The sequence below is a fragment of the Falco biarmicus genome, chromosome 5, assembly GCF_023638135.1.
Source record: "Falco biarmicus isolate bFalBia1 chromosome 5, bFalBia1.pri, whole genome shotgun sequence".
NCBI lineage: Eukaryota > Metazoa > Chordata > Aves > Falconiformes > Falconidae > Falco > Falco biarmicus.
The window spans coordinates 45,745,218-45,763,410 of NC_079292.1; the positions used below are offsets into that span (position 1 = coordinate 45,745,218).

The following is an 18,193-nucleotide window of genomic DNA, read 5'->3' on the forward strand; positions in this document are numbered from 1 at the left end:
AACTCAACTAAAAATACTTATTACCTTTTAGATTCTTTATGTGGTAATGAGGAAGCAGCTGCTTAGGTATTATGTACTCAAAGAGCGGAGAATTAAGAGTGCTGTGCCAAGTAAGGCCAGCGTACTGAATGCATTTCATGGGTGCAGTGAAACAACAGCATTCAGTGCTGAAGCAGTTAACAGTATTGGCACTTAGGGCTTTATAATTAGACATTGAAGATAAAAGGGATGTTGCCAAGGCTAGTAGGCCTAAAATTAAACCAAACAGCTGTGTTTTAGTTTTAGCACATGTGAACATGACGCAGGTGCATGCTTATACCAACTCTTTCCCCACAGCCCACTATGCTCTCTATTAGAATCTTGCTCTTTTGCTATTTCTGGAAGCAGAATTTTTGTTACTATGAAAAAAAGATATAGTAGATAAACAGATGAAAAATGACACAAACCCTGGGAAGGCACAATAAGCTCTGCTGCATAGACAGTATGGAGGGAGATGTAATGGAAAGCTGCTTCCTTTCTCTTCTGCTGAAGCTGCTTAAGAACCTAACATTGTAGAAGTTACCATAATATTCATAAATGGAAAATGCATAAGCAGCTGCAAAACTAGGGCTCCTTTCTTCTCTCCTCTGCTTAAATAGCTTTGGTGTCATTAGCACTGGCTTTTGTGTATTCTCACTCTCTCTTTCTCTTCCTTGCTTTCCGTGGACGAGTAGATCTTCCATTCCCTTGAGTGCAGGAGGCAAGCCTCACTGGAGGGACAGAATAGGTGTCCAGTCAAGGATTTAATTACAGCTGTGTGGGATGAAAAGGACTGGGATCTCATTCCCCTTTTGTTGTTGGATTTTTCCCCAGAGACTTCCCACTCCTTTTATAGGCTATTGTGCAAAAGCTATGTTTATGAATTAATTTAACTGCTGTTTCGGGGACTGAAAATTTAGCTGTGCCCTTACCCATCTCAGGATCATACCAGTACTTGAGAGCTTGCTGCTGTTTATTTTCCCTGAACACATGCACAAAAGTCTCCTTATGTGCCTATAACTTAAAGATCTACTGATTTTAGGTTTCTCTGGAATTAAGTTAAACTTGAGTCATTCAAAATTGTCTTCTGAAATTTAGGAGCCTGAAGTCAGCCCAGCCTCCACCTCTGCTCGTCTGTCACCTTAGTACATCTGATGGTAGCAGTTACCAGTTACAACAGTTACAGCTGCTGCCTGTAAAGAGAGGAGGAATTGGGTCATGAAGCCTCAGGTGGGGTCCTACTCAGGGGAGCAAGTGAGCTGTTTTGGGAGGAGCTTTTAGAGAGCTCAAGGGCCAGGGCAGGACTCGGTGAAGCTGCAGGATTCTCAGGTAGGTTCTGGGAGAGCCCTGGGGAGGGTGCTCTGAAGATGGCTGCCCTTTAGGAAGACAGAGTGAGGGAGGAGTCAGGATCCCCCTGAAGGAATATCAGCTGTGGAGAGGAGTGGTTTCTAAACTAGTTTTATTCCTCCAATCTAGTTACTTGGAGAGTTTCCTGTTTGAAAAGGTGAGTGTTCTGATTTTTATTCTAATCAGATTTAGCTTCTTTAGAGTTTGAAAATCCTTTTTGTCTCTTTAGGGGAAATTATTCTAGGGAGAAGCTTTATGTGAAGCTACCCCATGGCATGGCTGAAGTAGGCCCTAAAAACAAAAGGGATAGGAGTTCATACTTCATTTAAAAGTAACAAAAAAAGCTGTGTTTTTTTTTCTTTTCCATTAAAAGGAAACGTAAAAATTTCTCTGAGGCTAATGTAGCCATTACTCTAAAAGCCAAAGCTTATACATGAAGCAAAAATCTTGACCCTGTCACCTCACTGAGGAATTAAAACCTAGAGGAGCTGAAGATAAAGCAAGCTGTGCTCCAAAGCCTGAAGCTTTACGGCCCCTGGAAATTCAGCAGCAGCTCCAGCTGAGCTGGGCTGTGTTCTCTTCATGGCTGACCTTCTTGGTTCTGGCTGCTCTGTGGAGAGGCAGCTGAGCTTTCCTATGTGTGTGTTAATGCTTTCCCTTCGGCTTGGCTTTGGCCTAAATGGTATTACAGAAACTGAGAAAGCTGGAGTTCTAGGTGTTTGAACTTGGCAGTGATCCTTTCTTAGGTTTATATTCCCCACTGCTCTTATTTCCACTGCTGTGTGACCGCTTTTATGCTATTACTTCTTGTGCACGTGGCCCTATTTAGATTGAGTGGGGCTGTTAAAATAAGATAACCATACGAAAGACTGCTACTAAGCAGGCAAAGTTTTTGAGATTCTTAGTATTAATCCTCACTAAACTGTAATCTGCCATTCAAGTCAAAAGAAGTGAAATACTGCATTCTTCCCAAAGCAACATGGTGAGGAACCATCTCTGAAGTGTGTATTAACATCTGGTTCCTTCACCCCTTACATACTAGTCATTCGAAACATGGAACGTGATGGCAGTAAGGTGGTGAAAGAAGGGTTATGAAACTGACAGATTGTGTCCGAAACAGCCTTTACTCTCCCCTGTCATGACAGGCTTTTCTCAAAACTCTGTGAGACCACAGCTGGGGGAACTGTTGTGGTCATTAAGTGGTATAATTGACCAAGCTTGGCTTTGTTCTGAATAATCTTAATTTTTTTGAGGAAAGTGATAGAATTCACAGCAGTCTCTCAAGTACACTGTACTCAGAGCAGTGGATGGTAACATTATAATCTTTTTCAGTAACTAGGCAGGCTTTGAAGATTAATTTCTTGCCAGCTGCAGGTGAATAGAATTTGGTTGCTGGTGAAAGCATCCACTGCTTATGTGTACTTTGTCTTTGGCCCTTGACACAGATCACCTGTTTGGTGTTTATTTCTTTGGTAATATTGTGGGTAAGTATACATCTGCCTGGACTATAACCCTCTCGCAGCTGAGTCCATGTCTTTATTCATCTCATACATATCTGGTAGAATTTTCAATAGTATAAAAGCAGGTTAGGAGTAGAAGTCCCACAGAAGTCCAAAATTTTAAGGGTTGCAGTCTTACAGGGTTGGCACACTGCTGGCCTGTTCTAAACCTCTAAACACTAGCCTGTACTGGAACTTTTGTAGAATTTTTAAAGTAAGTATTTATGAGACTTACATGGAACCTGGGATTCCCTCAGAACTAGCCTTCAGTAGGTAAGTGCATTGGTCTGAAAGTGGGGCCTGGCAGAGAATAAAAGTAGAGTACTACTCTAAAACTACAGCCTTCTATGAATATTGGACAGCAAGGCCAAAGTCCTTCACAGTCTCCCCTGCAGTTCCTTTCCTAATAATACCTGTATTGAATCAATAACTTTAACACTCCTACGTGGAACTCTATTTTGGGTTTGCTTTTGGACAGTTGCACAATTATCAAGCAAATATTTTCAGGCATGAATTCAATTTTCTCTTTTATTTTTCTTCGGATCTAGCTTCTTTTATTTCTCCTCCATCTTGCACATTAACTTGACAAATAATATAGCTGACAGAGCTGGAAAACATTGCAGGGCCTTTTGTCATGCTGATGATTTTCTCATGGTCTCTTACAGATAATCTTTGCTTCTTTGCTTTCAGCACTACACAAAAAAATAAAGTACCCATTTTCATATGAAGAAAAGTATGACAGATTATCCAGGGGACCATTGCCAGCCATCGAACTTAATATATGTCTTTTTCAAATCAAACGTTCTTTTAAAAAAACCTGTAACAACCTGCAAGCATTCTGAAACTGTATATTGCTATTTCCAGGTTCATGTTCTTGGATGTCTATTGTATCGGAGATTGTATTTGGGTTTTGGGATTTGTTATGTAATAGGAATAACAGCAGGCTGAACAAGTGTGTTGTGGACTGTAGAAATTAAAGTGGGGAGATTTCACTTCCCAGAAACTCTTTAGTCCTTTAGTATGATATTAATGAAAGCAGTTACTGTAGTTTGCTTTTGTGTGTGTTGCAACATGTATTGTACTGTTGTGGTTAACTACCTGGTACCAAAAAGAACTTGTTTAAGCAGCTTCAGAAAAATCAAGAAAGTGCAGATGCAGAATAACTGACTGAACTAAGAACCAGTCACTCTGCTGGAAAAAAAGTGCCGCTATTGCATAAATTAATCTATAATGTATTATTTACTATTTGTCCTACAATAACCTTCCATGAGGTTTTGGTGTTCCATTGCACTAGGCTGTGTACAAAATCACACGAAAAGAATTTATATATTTATACAAAAATAATAGTAATGGCATTGAAATTTAGCATATTCATCATTCCACGCTTTTCTGTTCTTATACGTATCATCATGAAGGTTTGATAAGGGAAGTTTTAAGGAGGAAAAGCACACAAATTTTAGACTACTGCTTTTTAGAGTGCTAGTTTTAACTAATTTTTTGGATTGCGTTCTTTTTTTCTCATGTAATGTCTCTGTGCTGCAAGCAGAATATTTGTTTTTCTTAACAGTATCAACGTATCTACTTTTTGAACTTCCTGAATATCTTGACTAAAAACTCTTCACAGATTTTGAACAAAAGAAGACTTTTTCATCAGTAATAATATAATAGAACAGTTACATACATATTTCAAGGAGACAGGAAAAATACAGGGATAGTTGCAACTCGTTATTCCTACAATGAGACTTCTGCAACAGTTTCAGCAGATGAAAGAACTGGCCATTATAGTATTTTATAATACTTTCAATGAATGATTGCCTTGCAGCAGTGTTTATGAATAACTACAAGGTTGTACTATGAAAAATTGGAAAGGCTTTAATGAGAAATGAAGTAGCTAATATGCTTTTGGTTGGAATAAACACCCTTGATTCAGCAGTTTAAGCGTATGTGTATCTTTAAATTGCAGAATATATGGAAACAGGAAATGCAAGTATTTCAGAGGAACGGCCACTGGAATGCACAGAACATCAGTCTTGCGTTTTGTCCCCAGAAGTTCCGCCGTCTCCAAAGGCTAAAAGTAAATACGCGTACTCTGTGGATACAGAAGCTGTACTGAACTTCTCTTTAGTACTAGAATTATATTGCTAAGACATTCATACAAACATACAAAATGAAAAAGAGATTAAGAAAGTTATTGATATTAGAGAAGGTTTTTTTCCACCATGAGTTACCTATCTTGACTACATACACGGTAATCCGTCATAGGAAAACAAACAACTGTATTCTCAGAAAGGTCAAGTCACTGAGGGATTAAAATACATTACATAAATTTAAAAGATTTAAGTTTAAATAGTCTGACCTTATACATTTAATGATCAACAAAAACAGAAGGATACTAGTTACGCTGAAATACTCAGCAGGCATTGTTCCCATTCAAGTTAAAGATTTAATCTACTTTTTCTTTCCCAGCAAGTACCTCTTCCAATTTTGTTACATTTGGATGCCTCTTTCAAAGATCATGTGTGTACTGCTCTTCCATTCATTTTCTAACGTATCTTCCATAAACCATGACTATCACTGTTATGTGCACGTGCTTTCATATAACGTTCTGATTCACTCTTCATGCACCACAGCCACTTAAATTGGGCGTTATCCGGCTCTTTCATGAAAACAATCCTTCTGTAGAACCAAACCTAACTTCTGTAATCATCCAATGTAAATGTAATTGGCTGCTGGCAAATAAGTAAGCCTCTCTTCTTTGTTGTGTTGGAATTTTTTTGTTGGTTTTTGGGAATTTTTTTTTTAAATACTTTAACAGAGAGAGTTTTCATTCATGAGAGAACTAAGCTTACTGCTGCAGGCCATATTATGATCTTCATCATAGTAAACAAATAGTGATAGTAAATGAATGCGTTAGTTCCATTCCTGTTCCCCATTGGGGTATTTAACAGACATACAACGTAGGAAGATAAATAGCTCCTCTGAGATTAGTAGAATCATGAAGTCAACTACTGTATGCAATGAAAATGTCTGTCCTGAAATTGAGTAGTAAATATTTTTCAAATAGTTTTTACTACTTAATGATAAGTTCATGGTCTCATATTCCTTCTTTCCATTTTCAAGGTGTAAATACTGTAAAACATGTTAGCTGGTTTTTGCTTGTCTATTGTGTGATCTGATTGTAAAGGAAAGAAATTTTACTTGATTGTGTTTCCTATCCATCTGTCTGCCATTCTCTGACAATCGAATTTCAAATAATTTAAACCAAACTTGGAAGAGGGAGAGCAGTATCAGTTACCTTTCCTGAAAATAGGTAACTAGATAGAAGACAGAGACCTTAATTAGTACCTGCGCTGAAAGAAATAGGCAAAATTTTGTCTTTTATGTACTCCTGGTAGGAATCAGCCAGCCAGTTAGTGTACACTTACTCACAGGTCAGCCAGCACCCTCGCAGTTCCAGTTTTGTCACACAGAATTCTTTCCTGCCTGGTAAGAAATATTGCAGGCCATACATGGGAGAACATGGGACTGGGGACATGAACATAATTCTGTAGGAAATAGTAGTCCTCTTTCTTTTTAGAGCACTTTATCATGACTTTAGAATAGTTCTTAGTATTTAGGTATTTTGCTTACAATTTTTATTTATTTTAGTATTAATCTGGAATAATTAATTTTTTTTAAATTAAAAAGCATAATATAAATACAGTTTATTATATCTTTAATTTACAGGTTTTGTGTGAAGTTAACATTAAGAGTAACAAGAGTGTTGAATGCAAAATTTCTTTTACTTAGATATGAAAAGGCAATTAGATAGTTTTAATTAACAACTTCTGTGCTTGGCTCTGAAAATTTCAATCATAACTGGCCATACTTGTAGCTTAAAAATACTTCAGAATATTTATGTTTAACTAGCATGACAAACAGTGACTGTGAAGAAAAATGACCCAAAAAGACCTCTAGACCAAGCAGATACAATCTTATCTGGAAGTTCTTAAGTTATATAGGAATGTACGTATGTGTGTTGCATGTGTGCTGAGCTTAATTTGTTCAACTCTTTTTTTTTTTTTTTTTTTTTTCCCCCGTTTTCAGCATTTTGTTTGCAAAGATGGAGTAGAATGGGTTTATCTCTGTATTTTACCAAGTCTAAGAACTGTAGTTTCCAACAACATGAGTCCTGTAAACCTAGTCAAGAGAAGGGTTTTCTTATTTGCACCTGGAAAAATTTGTCTTTTGCTCACATTTTCGTTCCTATTACTGAAGACAGCTGTGTAACACATGCAGTAGATTATCAGAACCTAATGCAGTTGTTCATAACAAGTAGCTTTTTACTCTGTGGAGGTCTTGCTGCTGCCAGTAGGCTACTTACAGAAAACTTAGCACTCAATGTGATTCTAGTACTTATTACTACTGGTATTTCTAATAGGGGCCCTCATTAAGTATAGACATAAAAAGCCCATTGTTTTACTAACCTGGCAGATTTCTTAACTAAAGATATCTGATAAATTAACACCACAACATGAAACACAATGCAGATGAACTAAACACGGGATTTTGATAGACTGGTGTAGAGAGGCATGTTTTAAACTTTTGCCCTGTATATCCTTCCACCATACCATGTAATCCTGTGAAGGTGAGAAAGAATTGTTTATGAAACATAGCTACTTTGATGGGACAGATGAGCATTCTCAGAGCCTCGGTTCCAACCTACTTGCAGTTTATGGAACCTAGGTAATGTATTGATCACAGCAGCAAATGTGAACTCAGTGCAGAGTGTGGGACACTGATTTTGTATGTTTGTAGAAACTTTCCTTTCCTGGATTAATTTTACATTCTTGGATACATTCTAGCTAATTTTCAGGATTAGAAAACAGAGAGAGGGTAAGTATATATTATAATTCATCCTAATTAAATGCAACGTGTAGGGGAATGCAGAGGCATGTAGGTTACATCCGGTGATTACCATTCTGGAATGAGATGCTGTTATTTTTGAGAGGAAAATCATGCATGAAGATCACTGTTTGGATGATAAGGCATGGAATATAATGGATACTCATAAAATTTAAAGAATGTACATTTCCTTTTTAGGCATAAGTTAGCCCTGGTATTCTAATTATTGACTAATGGTGTGTCTGTTTTTAAAGGTGAAGCTGTGACTGGAGAATTATCAAAGCTCTTAGATGAAATCAAATTGTGCCAAGAAAAGGAATACTCTTTTGAAGATCTGTCTCATACAATATCAGACCATTATCTGGACAATTTTAGTAAAGTATCAGAGGAAGAACTTATGACCAGTGGAAGCCAAACCAAGCTTAATGTAGTAAGTAAGCTGGGATACAAAGATAATATATTCAGTTATATCTGCTTTATTTATGGCACATTCAACAAAGAAATAGTACAAGAGTGAGAATAGTATGAGTCCAACATTATAATAGAAAAAAATTACAGCATGTGCTCCTTACAGATTTAGAATTTTATGTTTGTTTTACAAAGATACTGCTTACCACACCTCAGAATGGCTTTTTGTGGCACCGGTGATATGAGCACAAGTTCAGGGGAGTGCAAGGAAAGGTTTTTTTGAGAAATCAGCTGAAACCAGTATTCTCAGTACTATACTGAAGACTAAATGCTTGCAGAATCTGATCAGAAGTGCACCCAAAAAGAAGCAGCTAAATATCTCTAGTTACAATTCTTATACATTTTATTACTGTATAGCTTTCCCAGTAGACTAATAGTATTAAAGACTGAGTTTCTAATATTGAAAATTGTTGTGATTGTGATACATCAGTGATTTCCAACTGAAATTGAAAATATGTCTTAATTATTTCTAATCCTGTGAATAAAGCATTCTAGGATTCTTTTTTTCTGTAGTGTAGCAAGGCTTTTTTTTTTTAAAAAAAATTGAATTACCTTCCTCAAGAAGTAAAGTAAATGGGATTGCCCAGGGATAACACACAGAACAGAGGGAAAATGCTAAGTGCTAAATTTCCATTAATGTTGTTTGTAAGTTAAGAAAAAGTATGCTTTCATATGTGGGGAAAATCGTGGCAAGTTAAGTATTTTTAATTTCTAGAGGTTTTATTACAATATATGTAGACAGAATGATATTTAAGAAGATGGTTAGCTGCCTTGAAATGCAGTAGATACTTTTGTAAAGCCCTTCTAGATGTTTGAATGACTAAATACATAACCCTTATTGAAGGCAGTCTGAACAAGGTACTGATCCCATTTAAACATTTTTGTACATTTTTTTTCTAGTGTGTCTCTGTATTTAGGTGCTAACTGCTATTTAAATCTGTTCAGCCGCTGTTTTGCAGAAAATGTAATCTATGTAATTCTGTCTACTCAGATTGAAATTTTCACAGACCTAAATGAAATACATTGTGAATAGGAAGTACTCAAACACTAAATCTGTAATTTATGGGCAGCAGGCAAATACAAAGGTAAATTAGGTAATACATTTTTTGACATTTAATATATTTGTATATCGAACTAGATGTGAAATTAAATCTTCAGAAATGGGGACTGTTTAGAGCATGTTGTGGTGCTCTCCTGCTAGTGCACCCAGCTTTTCTTTCGAAGAAAACTAGACTCAAGATGATGGGTACACAATTCCAATGTGAAGTCAGGATGGAAGACAGAGCATGTTTTTCCCTAGAGTAAACCCAGCTATGCAGGCTTATATGGAGAGGATTCTTTGGTGTAATGTGGAATTTTCCTGTTTGATCTAAACCATCTATTTAATCAAGTATTTTAAGGTCACTCAGTCTGTTCAGTTGCTACCTGTCTGCTTTGCATCAAAAAAAGGAAGTTGCTCCCAGTTTTGACACAGTGTCTTTTAGTTTGGGAGAAGTGCTGCCTTCCCTTGGTGTACAGACTGCCTGTATAGTGCATGGGTGATATGAAAACCCACACACACTGTAAGGAGCCATCAAAGAACAATGAGGAAAAAGCACTACAATGAAGAGGTATGTTTAGCTCTGAAAATGGGTGCCAAGGTGAATGCTGCCAAACTACTTTGGGGACAGGACCAACAAGCATGGTGGTAGAAGGAGTGTGACAGTAGGGTGATGGTTGAAGAAACTTAAATGAATATTTATGTATAAGAACATGGAGAAACAGAAAGAAGGAGAGAAGCTGAGACATATATAGATATGGAGAGTCAGAAATAGATTCCTTGGGTAGGTATTAAAGAAGAGAAAGATTCTTACAGCTTCTTCTGTCTTCAGTTTTCTCCTCCCTGGGAAGCTTTCATAAAAATCTCAGTAGGGTAAGTGAGATCTTCTCTGCTGTGTGCATTCATTCAGCTTGCATTCATTGCTGCTGCACATCCCAAAATACTATGGAAGCAGGGGCATCACAGGAGTGTGGTAACACTGGAGCACAGAGTCTTTTCGGCCTGCAGGACAGTGTTGTTACCACCTCCAGCACAGGGCTGAGAAGTGCACCTGGTGTGCCTCTACAAGTGAGCAGTTACTTCAGGTTCAGATCAGCAGTTTCCCCCCCGGCTTTCATTGCTGACTGTGCCAGTGTCAGGTCTGAAGAGCTGTAGAAGTCAGATCCCTGTTGGTAATGTCAGATGATCTATTTCCTGGACAAATGTTGGTTTCAGAGATGACGACTGGTACAGGCTTTTCGATGACTTCTGTAGTCCAGTGATCTGAACAGGTTCCAAAACCCAGGTCAAGACACTTCATGACTCTTAGGAAGATTCTGCAAAGGAGCTGGCTTCTCGGAGACATCTGCATTTCTTGTATTATGCCATTGCTCAGAGAAATAAGAAGCCAAGACTGGGGAATTTCTGTTTGGAATAGTAGCTTGTGGGTCAAAAACTTCTCAAATTGGAGCGAGGAGCATCAGGAGCCACCTCCTGAGGATGGCATAGGCATGTGAAAGAGAAAGCATCAGAAAGCAGAGTATTTCAAAGCGTTTATTTTAACAACTGGTTGTGGTACTGCTCTGGCTAAATAAGGTTTAGATTGATTTGAGACTGCAGAAGGAAGTGTCTGTCTATCTAGAATCCACAGCCTGGAATTCTCTCCTGAATCTAAGTGGCAGACTTTTATTTGGAAGAGCAGGGCTCACTGTTTAGTGTAAGAGTAGTGGGGATATTTGCTATTTAATGTGGTAACTTCACAGTGACAGGCTTAATCTGGAAAGTGAAAGAACGGTGTTCAGTTCTCCCTGTGGCATAAGGGTGAGTTTTAGTGTGACTTTTATAGTCTCTCAAATTAAATCAACTGAGCATCGACCTGTTGATCCCCTCCAGTATTCTTTCTGGATTTTACAACCACTGGAAAAATACCAGTGCAATGCTGAGAGTAGGACTTGGGACTCTCTGTTCACTAGCAAATGCTATTCCTTTTCTGGCCTCAGATGTCTCACGTTATTTGTTGCCCAGTGATAGAGCACCTGTAGAAAACCACATTTTCTTTTGAAGAAGTTGTGGGTTGGAACTGTCCTAGGTCAAGGACAGAATTTTATCTATTCTTCCATTTGCTAGGTTATTGGACAATTGCTCATCCAGCCACATAGCAAGTTGTTCTGCTATGTTTGGACCAAGGGACTTCCTTCTTTTCATCAAATTTTACCTTGGAAACACCATACACTTTATTACTTAATATATGTCTGTTGACCAGGTGTGTGATGTGTGACATAAGGCATTAAAAAAAAAAACAAAAAAACCCAGAGGTTTTTGTGCTTACAGTATTTTAAAGTCAAATAGGAAGTAGAGTTTGCACAACTGAGGTTGGGTGAAACTGAAAAAAATTTATGGATGAAAATTTTGGGTTTAGTCACCTTGATTCTAAATTACTAGTCATCTCTGTGTTGACTTTTAAGTTTCCTCAGGACGTGGAAAATATCAATAGGAAAATTGCAGGTAAGGATCATGAAGACGGAGGCATGAACATCTGGGAGGGGGAGGGTACAATGGAGCAGTAAATAAAAGTCAGGACAATAAGAATAGACACTGTGGTGTAGATGTGGCTAGGAACACATCTGGAGGAGAGTAAAAATGCCCCCACAGAACGCTTTTATTCCAAAAGCTGAAAAGGAAAGGGGGAATTCTTAGGTTCTGGAAAGGCAGACTGCGTTGGCTTCCTGAATGAGGAGAGCAATTAATGAAGAGGGTAAAAACTGTCTCTGCTTGTTTGCTGAACAGCACAAAGTCAGATGAGAAGTTAATGTGACCTTTTATTTGAAGAGTACATTATAAAGAATAAACAAAAGTCAACTTTAAGTGACACTGGAAACTTTAGCATTTCATTGCTTGATTTCACAACTCTGGCTGTGTTTCAATGTACTTCCGATATGCTGTCATGCAAAATAATTCCATGTTTCCTAGTCTGCCTTCACTGGTCATTAAAACATGTTTTATGAGACATCAGGCAGTAAGCCCCTGTTCGTTGCCTCCACAGAATTAAAGGGCAGATTGAACATAATTTTGCAACTGGAAATGTGGACTAGTATGCTACTTTGGAGAGAGATCTAAAAAGGCATTTATATGCCTAGGCATCATTTTAGTTTAGGAATTGCCTGTTTTTCTCAAAGGCTTATACACTAGGTGGGGTTGATGGTGGATTTGTAGATTTTTACTCCCAGTTTCTGTCTGCCTTTTTTCCCCGTTTTGGTCAATGTGACTTGAATAAACTCTTTAGTTCCCCTGTATATGCAAAGACATGGAAAACCCTGATAGCTGCTGCACAGGTGAGCTGGGAAAACTTTATGTATTGTTTGGTGCTGACATGGAATGGTTTTTCTGTGTTTGCTAAATACAAAACTTCCCCTCCAAATAACTAGGATCTGATTGTTCAGAAAGTCAGAAAAGTAGCTGTACTTCAAAACATGTTCCAGAAACATAAGGCGTGGAAAAAGATGTAGGAGAATCCTTGCATGTATCATAGTTTAGTTAACTTATAAAAAATTAAGCTGTCTTAAGTATGATTGCTAGCAAAATCAGCTTTTGACAATAACTTACAGTAGTTTCAATTAAAAAAAAAAAAAGTCTAATTTAAAAGATATTTATTTTCCAATAGATGGCAGTCTGGCTCAGTAATTTCAAGAACAAAAGCAGCCATCTTATGTAAGAATTTTCCATCTTTTTTTTCATTGCTACGCTAAAATCATGGATTTTTAACACAGTTGATAACACAAACAGCTTAAAAACAAACACCTGTAATTCTTGTAAGGGAAAAATTATTGAACATCATGGCATACATTTAAACTACAAACTAAAATATCAAGGCTAAAATTAGAGGTGTGTTATAACATGGAGTTTACACATAAAGTGTGTATTCAAAAACTCTGTGTGAATTCATGAGCAAGTAAGAAAATTTAAAAAGGTATAACATTCAAAGCAGGGATCCAGAAAATTTGTGGGTGTCCAGAACATGAACAGAAGAATGTCAGAGTGTATATTGTGAGGAATCTTCCTGAGCTCTTGCAAGTAAATTGCTCTAACTTAGATTCCTCTGTCTTTGGAGTACTAACATTGTTACGGTTTCTTGTCGGGTTTGAGGTTTCTGGGTATATACTCATGTAATTTGAACAAATTATTCTAAATATAATATTAAAACCAGAAATATGCTGTATTTATTGCAATGTATTTGCTGGTTGTTTATCTTAATTTAAAAAAATTTGGAAAATATAACTTGGGCTTTTTGTCCTTATAAGAAAAATTTTTTTCCTGTGGATATCAGAGAATGATATGTTACTTTTTATTTCCTTTGGACAGCCTGTGATTGCAAAAAAAAAAGGTTATTGATGACTTCTGCACTTTCATATGTGTGTGCATGAGTACATACATATTTGTAAGGTGTTTGTATTGGATATAATGCATCTCAGTCTTTTCCTTTCATAAGCTTGATATTTTGTTTTAATGATTTTTTTCTTATAACTGACTCTTAAAAGACATTCATCTTATTCTGTATTCAGAAGTTTATTCCAGTCCTTAAGAATGAATTTGAAAAGCATGTTTTCTTTTCACTTGGTAACAAGTATGATTCTCCATATTTTTTAGAAGTCATCAACATTTCTGAACTAAACCTAATTTTAAAATAAAAATCTGCCATAGAGACTTAATGAAGCTGAAGCTTCAAATTGAAGTATTTTCTTCAGATCAGTTCCTTTAATCTTGTGTAGTAGGTGGTTGCTTGCAATGTTTGTTTTAACATTTGCGCTGTTGTGTTCAGAAGCATAAATACATAAACTACATTAATGATTTGCAAGTGCAAATGCAGTATCTTACTGTCTTTGAATATGTGACATGAATTTAGATGAAAGACATCGTTCCAGAAAGTGCTTTTGTGCATTTACCACCATAGTATATGTTAAAGGATTTTACTTAATTACCTGGAATAAATCCTAAGAAACTTAAGTCATAAGGTGCCCCTGATTTTTTTGCTTACAGAGTAAAACTAAAGATAGTAAAACCATGTAGCATTATAGTGGCTGCACTACATAGGGATTTCAAGGAAGTGGCAGCAGTATATCTGGTTAAATTTAATGTGGTTATATAATAAAGGCTGGCAGCAGTAATTTAAATTTAAACATGAAGAAAAGTTCTGTGTAGTCTCAGGAAAAAGAATTGGATTTCATCACAGGCATATAAATGTCAATTTCCACTTACTTTTCTCATCTAGAAAGGGAAGTTGATACGTACATTAAGAGAGAGTGAAAAAACCCCACACTTTAAAACATCTTATATTAACATTGCTGAAAACAGTGATGCTACATAATCAAAGAGAAGATCTGCTTTATACTTTATGTCAGAATATCAAGAAGATGAGGGTATATAAAGGCAATAAAACTGTGGTTGTGTTTGGCTTATATGTAAGGGGAGATCTGAAAGCATAAAATTGTGTGTTTTTGAAAGATGGCTAAGAATTAATATATTGGAGGTGAATATAATTTATTCATGGTCCTTTATATAAGTCAGTTATTCAGATTCATTTTTTTTCTAAGGCAAAGAAAAATTATTTTTTATAAAAAGTGCACTTTTTAATTTTACAAAGTATCACTGGGATTTGTTGAAAAATATTGAGGTAAACTATTTAGTAAAATTATTCAATAATACTGTTGGTTTGGGTTTTTTTGACATAACATTTAAATGAATAATGGTTGGGCTAAAATATTGTAATGCATAAGAGTGGTCAAATATGCTGGAGTAAAGTGATTTACTATTTTGGATCAAATGGGGTAGCCTTTAACAGCCATACATTTGCATATAGGCATTATTGAGAGAGCAAGACAAAATTCTACATGACAATGATGGTGAGCAAGCCAGAAGTATATACAATGGGTGACTAATGAGGATACATTAAAAACACATTCAAGAACAATTTTGTTTAGTTATTCATTAGGGAATAGTAAGACAATCAGGCCTGATTATTTGGGACTCCATGGAGAGAAGCAGATAAATTTTATGTTATTTAATATAGTGACATTTATTGAATTTGATAATTCAGCTTTGCTGTATTTTGCAGGTATTTATGATGTGTATATATATAAAAAAAGATAATTATACTGAGTGTCAGTGTTTGGATTATTGTCACTTTACTTAATTTCCCCTTTATAATAATGATAGATAGTTTATGTATTGCCAAACTTCAATATTGCAAGAATTTTGTATTAAGTTGCTTTTTAACTCTTACATGTAATTCAGTTATGAATCTTATTTGGCAAGCATATACTGACTCTTATTTCTGTGAGAATTAAAAATATGAAGGCAATTTCTTCCAGGTTAGTCCAGTTTCTAATGTGCAGTGGTATTTCCCGCTGATTAGAACTGTTGTTGCTGCTGTTTTTTTCAATAAGACATTTATAAAGCAACATCCAGTACCAAACATCCACTTGGTCAACAGAATGATATACTTACTACAAGCCACTAAATTTCTAAATTCTATTTAAGCATGAGCTGGATATTGCAAAGAAACAGAGGGAAACATACTGACTTCATGTAAATTTTTTTCCCTTCTGTTAGGTAGTTTACCTAGCCAAGGGAAGTTCAGACATTTTTAATGTATCCTTTCCTGGCTTATGTCCTATAGCTATTCATATAGGTTATATTTTATATCTATGCGTTATGCTATGCTTCAGTACAGTGTTGTAAAGATTTCTGTTAGAGGGATCCTAACAGCAGCTGCATGGAACTTGACACAGAATAATTTTCCCAGTGGCATGTTTCACAGCCAACTAAATTAGCCTGCAGCTCCCTGCTGCTGCGATTTCTGGTAGAAGTATTTCTAAACAATCCTCCAGTGTGCAGCATAGACCTACCCTGTGAGATAGTCAGCACTTATTTAAGAATATAAAATCTTGAAACATGACAACACTTGGTATGATTCAAACTACATGGAGTAGAGTATAACTAGGGGAAGGTGCTGGCCTAGCCACCAGTTCATCTAATCTGCATTAAACAGTACCTACTCCTTTTCCACTGGAATGCTTTTCTGGAATATTTAACCAGTCTGTGCAATTATGTATGTGTGTGGCAAATTCCTTGACTATCAGATACTTGCAGGAAAATAGCTTACAGACAAATAAATCTCTCTGAATGCTGTTACGCATTTAGCTTGCACTGGTGAATCCTAAATGTATCTAATCCTTTTACTCCAATCTGTCACATTGTTTACTGCAATGACCCTGTATAACTGTGTTTTGCAGGACACATGCTCAATGTATAGACATCTTCTTTTATATGCTGAGTATATGCTTCCATTTATTCTTATACAGTAAAATTGGACGGAGTAGGAAAGAACAAATAGTTTGCGCACACCCACCATAACTTGCAATACTTCAGGCTTGTCCTTTATTAAAGCTTTCTTTTGCCTGACTAAGTAATCCTAGCATTTTCAAGTTTATTTTGTATGTAAATCTTGCCATGCTACCAACCACTTCACTTGCCCTGCTGCGGACTCTTTCGACTTAGCTAAATCTCTTTTACATAAGGATCTCAGATATGGGTGTAGCATTTTTTCCATATAAAGTAATTACATTCTAAGCTTTTCAGATCAAAGAGCTTGTTTGTCTTTATGGCTATAAATCTGTATGTAAATTCGGGGTGCTCTGGAAATGATTAATAGTATTTTATCTACTCAAGAATCCTGTTGGACAGCTATGTTTTATTAAATTAACCATAGTAGATTTTTACGTTTTTTTTACAATTAACTGCAGAGACTGTCATATATTGTAGTACTGAGCACATACATAATTTGAAGACTAACCTCTGTTTCATTATGCTTAGATTAAGACCAAAGTAATCTACTAATCTCAACAGGATTAGCCAGGATCTGAGGTCTCTATCAGAACTGATCTTGAGATGATCTTCCCAATATGAAGTATATTTGTTTTAATGAAATATCTTTTTGTGTGTGTGTGTGTTATTCAGTGCTTCAGAGAACCTTCTTTTTCATCCCTGTTTGTGCCTTTTCTTTTTTAACATCCCTGAGCTGCCTGTGCCATCGTGGACACTATCGCCAGGCTTGCATAGCAGAACACTTGTCTCTTCCATTTCTTCTATACGCTCACTGCCCATCATCCTGTGAATATGTAGTATGTACAACATGACATCTGTTTTTAAGCTACGGTCTCCAACTTCATTCTTCTGAGTGAATTTCAGTCACTTCTGAAAAAGAGAGAGAAGATAATACCATGAGATTTCCACCCAGGCAGGTGATTTTATAATATTAAGCTCAACTCTCTGTCATATTATTACAAACCCAAATCATCAGGGGGGTGGATGACTTTTGCTGTTTCTAGAATATCGGTCACCAGAGCTGTTTCCCTCAAGCCCTGACCTTCCCTAGGCATCTGCCAAAAGTCTGTCATGGACTCCTGCTGGGTATTCACCTCAGGTTTCTCCTCTTCTCAGACTTTTCTCCAATGTTCCAGCCAGAATCAGGTTTTCAACTTCTCCCTCAGAAGAGAGCAAAAAGTTCTTCTCATCGTGATCTTACTTGGTTCTCTTAAAATTACTTTTCTCCCTGGCTAATCAGAGTATCACCAGTAGGGGTGCTGAAATTCCAAAGGTGGGATCCACCTGCCTTAATATTAAGTATCTCATGTCTGTTGATGTGCAGGGTGCCTTTTGCATGGGGCTAACATGGTCATGCCTTAAGGAGCAGCAGTTAAGTGTCAGCAGCTACCCTGTAGTATCTATGGTGCTGGATGCCTATGCTTGGCAGCGGAATCCCAGCTTGAAGCACTCAAGACAATTGCATACACGTAGGCATCTAGTGCTATTCTAGTCAGTAGCTGAGACACCTACGTGGGGCTGACAGATGTGACAGAGGATTTGGAAAGTCAGTTTTCTGGGGTGGCAGTTAGAGGCTAAG

At 36.8% G+C, this 18,193-nt stretch overlaps 1 protein-coding gene across 4 annotated transcripts in view; it reads left to right on the plus strand.

The window, feature by feature from the left end:
- Positions 1 to 18,193, plus strand: part of ANKS1B (ankyrin repeat and sterile alpha motif domain containing 1B) — a 442,225-nt gene that overhangs the window by 79,350 nt on the left and 344,682 nt on the right. For all 4 annotated transcript variants that reach the window (XM_056341207.1, XM_056341208.1, XM_056341209.1 and 1 more), the window contains exons 7-8: positions 4,828 to 4,938; positions 8,003 to 8,178. In XM_056341207.1, coding sequence (XP_056197182.1) covers positions 4,828 to 4,938; positions 8,003 to 8,178 — 287 coding nt within the window. The remainder of the gene's footprint in view (positions 1 to 4,827; positions 4,939 to 8,002; positions 8,179 to 18,193) is intronic.